The sequence below is a fragment of the Mesoplodon densirostris genome, chromosome 1 (assembly GCF_025265405.1).
Source record: "Mesoplodon densirostris isolate mMesDen1 chromosome 1, mMesDen1 primary haplotype, whole genome shotgun sequence".
Lineage (NCBI taxonomy): Eukaryota > Metazoa > Chordata > Mammalia > Artiodactyla > Ziphiidae > Mesoplodon > Mesoplodon densirostris.
In genome coordinates this window covers 146,442,633-146,450,755 of record NC_082661.1, presented here as the reverse complement: position 1 = coordinate 146,450,755, position 8,123 = coordinate 146,442,633, and the positions used below count along the sequence as shown (strand labels likewise).

Genomic DNA, 8,123 nt, shown 5'->3' with positions numbered 1-8,123 from the left:
GGAGGGGTGTGTGTGTGTGTGCAGGGGAATGGAGAAAGGAATCAGAATTTACTGAGCATTTACAGTATGCCCAGATTATAATCCTTCTCCTTTAATCTTCTGAAGAATCCTGCAAGGAAGGTAATAATTCCACCTCCAGTTTAAAGATGAGGAAACTGAGGCTCAGAGAGATGAAAGCTGGGGTCACACAGGCAGTAACATTCACTGTTTCTATTGACTGAAAACCTCTGTGCCAGGCACTGTAGGGGGTACTTGAAATAACTTCCATTCTCCACACCAACCCCACAATCCATTTTCAGTCCCTGCTACAGATGCGGAGAAGGGAGGTTCAGAAGAATGAGCTCCTAAGTGGCAGATTCGGATCCAGGACTCCACCACGTCTGCCTGATGCCACGGCCTAGACGCCAGGCAGCCCGCCCTCCGCTGCCCAGCCCCGGCTCCTCTAAGCAAAGCCCCCAACGCACGGAGCTCCCCTCTCCTCTGCTTGCAGCTGCTGGCCCTCCCTGCCCAGCCCGTGGTCCCTGTCGGGCTTCCCTCCACCTCCCTGCTGCTACCCTGGGCTCGTGGCCCCACTTGGCTGCCGTGGCCACATCTGCTCTTGCTATCAGCCTGCTGCTCACTGGCCTGCAGTCCCAGCTCAGTAATAAAGACGTCCAGGCTGGGGCGGGGGCCAGCACAGCCCACAGCCCGTCTGCCTCAGCACCGGATCCTTGTCCGTCGAGATGTCTGGCTTTCGAGCTCCCTCCCTGCTGCAAATCAAAACCATCCGAACACTCTGCAGCGGGCCTGGTGCTGTGCCGGGGACCACGATGGCTCCCTGTCAGCGCCTGGCCACCGGGCTGCCCTGAGCCCCAGGTTCAAGAGCTGCGGGCCTGCCTACAGTGAGCCCCTCGTTCTGGTGAAAAGCGGGATTCCGACATTCATGTTACACCCTGCAAGGGAGAAAGCAGATGTGCTTTCTGGACAAACGCACAAGTCTGTGGGCAAATCCCTGAGGAGCGACCAGTTGGGTAACTCCAGGGCTGCACCAGCGGGGGACGGCTTGCCCGGCCAAGCCTCTGCTGGTAAATCAAGACAGGGTGCCTGGCAGTGGCCACGAGGAATGACAGGGCTTTATTTGTTACAATAAATAATCCAGGAGAACTGGTGTTTTCTGCACTCCCTTCAGAGTCTAAAAGGAGAAACTTCCAGAAAGTTCTTATTGTCCTCATTACTCTCCTAATTTGGCGAGAAGAGAACAGGATCGGGGTTATCGCTGATTATGGCAAAGATCCTGACAAGCATCCCCCATGCCTCCGCTCTCAAATACCCGCCGTCGTCTGGTTTTGTCTTTTAAAATAGAGATGGAGTTTCTCTTAATGTTTTCTGGGCAGCAATGGCAGACGATATTTGTAATCCTGGATTACTTGTTGTTGGGATTCTGTTTCTGGTAACCGGGGTTTAATAAATAATAGTAGTCTTGGGGTGAGCCTGATGGAAGTCTTTGTCATTGGGTAACGCTGTAATGGACGGGTCTGGGGTCAACGGAGCCATATCCATAGGCCCCAGCCCTCTGGGGACAACCCCTGGCTGCCGTACCTCCAAACACCTGTCGTGCCCGCTATGTTTGCTGGGAAGCAGACTCCAGAAGGAGGGTTTACAAAAGTGGAAGTCAATCGCTAAGGAGTATTTACACCTCTATCAATTGTGTCTGTGAAGAGTGGCTGATGAGATCCTTGGCAGAAGGTTTGCATTTGTCTGTGCTTGTTTTGGCTCTGGCCAGCCAGGGTTTAGGTGGTGAACACTCAGACCCAGGTGGAGAGAGGAGAAACCACAATAAACACCCAGCTCGGCCTTTTAAGCCACCTTCAGGTGGCTGACATCTGGCGGGGGTGGGGGGATATCCCTTTAGAACTGGTGCATTTGGATGAGGTTGAAATGGTTCAGTCAGGGTGTCAGTCTCAGAGTCCACATAACTACTCTGTAGCTAACATTAGGGATGGAGAAAGTTCTATCAGGGACAGGGCTCTGCGTGGGCAATCATTAGACATTAACTGCCAATAATGGTGATTCTTCTGTGCTCTTAGCCAGCTTGCCAAGTGCCATGTTCTAAATGCTTTACATGTAGTAATTCTTTTAATTCTCACAACAACTCAATGTGGTGTGTCCTATCATTGTCCAATTCATAGTCAACTGAGACCAGGAGAAGTGAACCATTGTGCGGAGGAGGCAGGACTGTAACCCGAGCCAGGGGATGGGGCTCCAGGCGCTGCTCCTGGCCTCTGGGCTGCATCATCCTGGAAGTAGGTGGGACCAGAGCATTATTCCTCCTCTGTTTTCTCGTCTCCTTGTGGACCCTGGGAATGCTTCCAGATTTTCTCTTCATTTGACATTATCCGCCTTTTGAGACTTTTATCATTTTGTGGGGTGAGCTCCTTGGTGTCCTCAGCAGTGAAAACCCACATTCCTTGGTGTCCCGTACAGGCTGTGTTAGGGATGGCGTCCCCCTACAGCAGCCCTCTCAGGAGGTAGGTACCACTCGTTATTATCAGGATTTACAGATGGAGGCACTAGGGCTTGGAGAGGTACACACTGCTGGGAGTGGCAGAGCTTAAACCCAGACAAAACTATGGAGCTCTGTTCTAACCACTGCTCCTTCATAGGACACCAAGAGCACGATCGTTTCTCCCTCACCTCCTCCTCTCCCGGGCAGTGAGCCCAAGAAGAAGGCAATGCCAGAGAGGTTTCGGGAAGCTCCGCCCAGGAGCCCGATGTGCTACTTCCAGAGTCCCCTTTTTTTCTTATCTGGTGAAGGCTCTTTGCAGGATTTACACCAAGTCGTGCCTCCTACCTTCTTATTCAAACCAAACTCTGATCCCCATGATCTTCTTTCAGCTCACATTTCCTCCAAAGCCTTCCGCTACCTGATTGTCTGCCTGGCTCAATTCCTCCAACCAGCGACCACAGAGATGGAAAAAGAAGATTATAAACTAAACTTTTGACGTTCCCCCCATCACTCAGAGACTGCTTTGGACCATATTTAATCTAGTACCGAGAGCATTTTCGGGACATAGTAACTGCTGAATGATAACATTTACAATCAGAAACTTCCTGTTTATCATTTCAGATGAGCAGCTTTTGAATATTCTTTTATAAAAGAGAAAATTAACTTGTAAAAATACATTCAAGGCACAAACACAAATACATGTCTACTGTGAAACATATTCAAATGACACAAATATAATGAGAGCGAGACGTTCCCTTTTCTTAGTCCTCCTATAATATGCTGCTACCCAGAGGGAACCACTTGTTAGCAGTTTGGTTTTTCTATTTCCCGAAAGTTTCCTTTGCATATAGACATATGGTTTAAAACTTAACCTCGGGAATTCCCTGGCAGTCCGGTGGTTAGGACTCTGGGCTTCCACTGCTGAGGGCCCGGGTTCGGTCCCTCGTCAGGGACCTAAGATCCTGCAAGCCATGGGGTAAGGCCAAAGAAAAAAAACCAAAAAAACCCAAAACACTGATCCTTGAGCAGATCCTCACACAGGGCCCGAGTGTCAGGAGAAGCACCAGCTGCTCGTTCTGTGAGAGCCATGGAGTCCGGGATGCGCCTCTCTCCTTCCCCATATCATGGGCAGAACCTCTCGGAGTGCCTGGCACATACCGCTGTATAGTTGGGAATGAATGAATGATTGAATGAATGAATGAATGCAGATTGGAGACACACAATAGGTTACTTCTTTATTTTTTTATTTTTGGCCGCGTTGGGTCTTTGTTGCTGTGTGCAGGCTTTCTCTAGTTGCGGCGAGCAGGGGCTACTCTTCATTTTGGTGCACGGGCTTCTCATTGCAGTGGCTTCTCTTGTTGCGGAGCACGGGCTCTAGGCACGCAGGCTTCAGTAATTGTAGCACACGGGCTCAGTAGTTGTGGCTCGTGGGTTCTAGAGTACAGGCCCAGTAGTTGTGGCGCAAGGGCTTAGTTGCTCTGAGGCATGTGGGATCTTCCTGGACCAGGGCTCGAACCCATGTTCCCTGCATTGGCAGGCGGATTCTCAACCACTGTGCCACCAGGGAAGCCCCCAGGTTACTTCTTTATTTTTAGAAAAGAGTGATCTTTGCTTTAATGATCATCTCTTTGGGGCTATTTGCCATTTTCTTCCTTATTCAAATTCAAACTTTTAACTGAGTGGAATGGAAGAAGCATCCGAGGTCTCCAGTATTTCAGCACCGTGAAGAAACTGGTGTTAGCTGGAAAACATACTTGGACAAAATAAAGAACGCTGGTGTCTAGAAAACCCGCTTCAATGACATCTCAAAATGATTTCCAACTTCACAGTTTTCTCATAACAGTGTTTTGTAGAGAACTAAAAACAGAGACACGTGAATGTTTTGGTTTACATTTTATTTCGTCTGTTTAATCCACACTAGCCACTATTTTGCAGCTTTATCTCTTTATTACAAACTTCTTGTAGAGATGTTAGAAATTTCCATGAACTATACACCTACAGCTGTGTGGGTTCCAAGCAGTTCGTTTTTGCTGGAGTTCTTATATAATCTCACTCTGTCAGTCTAGGTTTTTCTGTTATGGCTAGAAGGAAGAGTTAGACTCACAGAAAAGAAAGCTTTATACTTCTATAGAAATGTGATATCACAAAAGTCACATGGGGTGAGGTTCCAACCTAGACTCCCTGGACTAGATATCTTTATTGGGGCCTTCCTTGGGGAGGAGAGGAAACCTTTTACAGGCAGGCACAGCCCTCCAATCAACCTCTCTCCCACTCCTGTTCCAAGCAGGCTGGCAGCCCTGCCCAGTAAGCAAACTGGAACAATGCAGCCCTTTGTACAGGCAGGCGATTTACAACACAGGCAGACAATCAGCACTGCCCTAGCCACTACCCCTCCCTTCTGGCCTTTTTAGAAATGTCTCAGATCAAGAGAGAAACAAAGCCTCAGATCCTATTTGCAGCATTCCCTCCTCAGCTATATAATCTTAAAAACCAAACTTTCCTCACACTCACGATTCTAAAGCATGGGTAACTTCTCCTTGAGCAACTGCAGATCAAACGTCTTGTCATCTACCAGTATTCACCAACAGGCACTCATTTAGAATGAATGAACTTGCAGGTGGAATCAGAAAGATCACAGAGAGAGGGTTAAGGATAAAGTGGAATTATCATGAATTAGGCCAGCTGAAAGGCAGTTTGATGCCTTTAGAAAACTGAATTTTTTTTTTTTGTAAGAATCTCAGTAATGCCAGCAAAGTACTTCACTGTATGGGTATCAAGATCCTTTGGGCAAAGCAACCTAAGTGTCCATCGACAGATGAATGGATAAAGAAGATGTGGCACATATATACAATGGAATATTACTCAGCCATAAAAAGAAACAAAATTGAGTTATTTGTAGTGAGGTGGATAGACCTAGAGTCTGTCATACAGAGTGAAGTAAGTCAGAAAGATAAAAACAAATATCGTGTGCTAACACATATATATGGAACCTTAAAAAAAACCAAACAGGTTCTGAAGTACCTAGGGGCCGGACAGGAAGAAAGATGCAGACGTAGAGAATGGACTTGAGGACACGGGGCGGGGGAAGGGTAAGCTGGGACGAAGTGTGACAGTGGCATGGACATACATAACGTAAAACAGATAGCTAGTGGGAAGCAGCCGCATAGCACAGGGAGATCAGCTCGGTGCTTTGTGACCACCTAGAGGGGTGGGATAGGGAGGGTGGAAGGGAGACGCAAGAGGGAGGGGATATGGGGATATGTGTGTACGTATAGCTGATTCACTTTGTGATACAACAGAAACTAACACACCATTGAAAAGCAATTATATTCCAATAAAGATGTTAAAAAAAAATCCTTTGGGCATCATTCAGTCATACCCACGACTAACAGGGACACTGGTTTGGGAGGCATATCTTGGATGGGGACAGAAAATAGTATTGGGATTTCCAGCTTGGGTAGGTCTCCTCTTCTCAGCAGACGCTCAGAAGCCAAGGTCTGGATGCAGCCGGTCAGTTGTAAATAACAGTTCAGGGATGTTAGTTGGCCTTAGGAGTCGCGTGGACAGCACGATTACCTAACAACGGGAGGGGCAAACACACCGCAGACAATTAGGAGAGCCAATCCCAGCTTACTAGATGATGAGAAATAAAATGCAACACATTCCTTTGGGGGAAGGCATGGAGTGGGTACTGTGGAGAAAAAGGCAGAAGGCGGCAGCTTGAATACCACCGGACGCTAGCGTCCTGGGTGTAAGGAAGGGCGCACAGGCTGGGAAGGATGGCCGGCGGGACGGTGGGCTGCGTCTGCTGAGCCTTTAACCAGTGGGCACTGAGCAGGGCTGAGCCCAGCCACCACCTTGCTGCTGAATTGAACTTGATCAGACCGTCGCTTTGTGATCCAGTAATGTGACCCCAACAGAGAGGTCTCTCCCTCTTCTAGGAAGCCTTTGCTCCTTCAGGGAAAGAGAGAAGGCACACTCAAGAGCTGGCTGTTGCTCTGGGTGATAATGATGATGGCTGTATTAATTTCTTAGTACCCCAAACTTCAATAACAGAAAGTTATTGTCTCACACTTCTGGAGGCCAGAAGTCCAAGAGCAAGGTGTTGGCAGGGTTGGTTGCTTCTAAGGGTTGTGAGGGAGAATCTTCCTTCTTAAGCTCCCTTATGTCTTCACATTGTCTTCCCTCTACGTGTGTCTGTCTCTGTGTCCACATTTCCCCTTTGATAAGGACACAGTCATATAGGATTAGAGCTCACCCTAATGACCTCATCTCAACTTGATCATCTGCAAAACCTATTTCCAAATAAGGCCACATTCACAGGTACTAGGGGTTCAGACTTTAGCATCTTTTGGGAGGGACACAATTTGACCCATAACAATGATGATAATAATGATGATATCTGCTAATATTTATTAGCTCTTATGGTGGGCCAGGCACTGAGGATGATCTCATTTAATATCCATTTAATCTTCATAACAACCCTATGAAGTAGGTACATATATTATTCCTATTTTGCAGATAAGGAAAATAAAGTACAGAAAGGTTAAGCGACTTGTCCAAGGACACACAGGAAGCAGAAGCAGTTGAGTCAGGATTCCAACCCAGGCAGGCTGCCTTCAGCGTCCAAGTGTCTGTCTGGTCACTCCTCTATTATCAAGGGCTCTGGGAAGGCTGCTTACTTCCCTAGTCCACATGGACCTTTGGGCCTCTCTGGCCTGTTGTCATGATGTCCCTTTCTGCTTCCCTGAGACTGGGCCGTTCTTCTGGGGCAGAATTCCCTCTGCAGCACTGGGAGAGCTCGTTCCCCAGGGCTGGGCTGGAGCAGTGATGCGCTCTGTCAGGCTGGTGAGGTTTTGCCCAGGCAGGGGTTGTACACCCAGTAGATAAGGAGGTGACTATGGGAAGTGGGAAGGAGGTATGAGTCAGATGCCAGAGCCCAGCCCCTGAGCGCGGGGGGTCACAGGCCGGCAGCAGGCCTGGCTTCAAGGGGCCACACCGCCTGGCCAGGCCTCTTGCGGGGAAGCAAGTTGGCACTCACACCTCACTCTCTACCCCTCCCACCCCCAAAGCTATCCCAGATGGAACCAAAGCAATGAATTAACCAACTCACTGGCCGAAACCAGAACCTACGCTCCAATGTGGAAGAAAAGCAGAGGGAGGGGAGGAGAGAAGGAAGCATTTTATAATTTTTTTGTGCTTGTTGTTGTTAAAGAAATGAGGTTATTAAAAAGTTTTCTGTTTAAAACAAAAATTAATCTTTGAAAGCAGTGATGTTACTATTTTTTGAAAGAGAATTATCCTTGAAAATATACGCCTAATGTCAGCCAAGTCATATTTCTGGCAGAAAAAAATACACTGCAATCTGTGCTCACATTTTTCCTAGAAAGCCATGTGATCAGAGTTTGAGGGCAGATAGTGAATATTAGCATCCCCTTATCACACGGTGTAGATACCATTTGAATATGTGGCTCTGGAGAGAGAGGAGAGGGTCTCTACTCACTCCTCGGGGGCTTCTGGGCCAAGTCCAACAGATGGTTGAGAATGGCGGCGCCCAGACCAGCACGCTCACCAGATGCTAGTAGAGCCTGGCTCCACCACTGATGGGCTACATGCCCTGGGGAAGGTCACTTCACCT

At 48.2% G+C, this 8,123-nt stretch overlaps 1 protein-coding gene across 1 annotated transcript in view; it reads right to left on the bottom strand.

Annotated features, from left to right (window-relative positions):
- Positions 1–4,376: 4,376 nt before the first annotated feature.
- SCFD2 (sec1 family domain containing 2) overlaps positions 4,377–8,123 on the bottom strand; it is a 395,362-nt gene continuing 391,615 nt past the window's right edge. Inside the window, exon 9 of the mRNA XM_060109985.1 lies at positions 4,377–6,061. Within this exon, the coding sequence (XP_059965968.1) occupies positions 5,969–6,061 (93 nt within the window). The 3' untranslated portion in view covers positions 4,377–5,968. The remainder of the gene's footprint in view (positions 6,062–8,123) is intronic.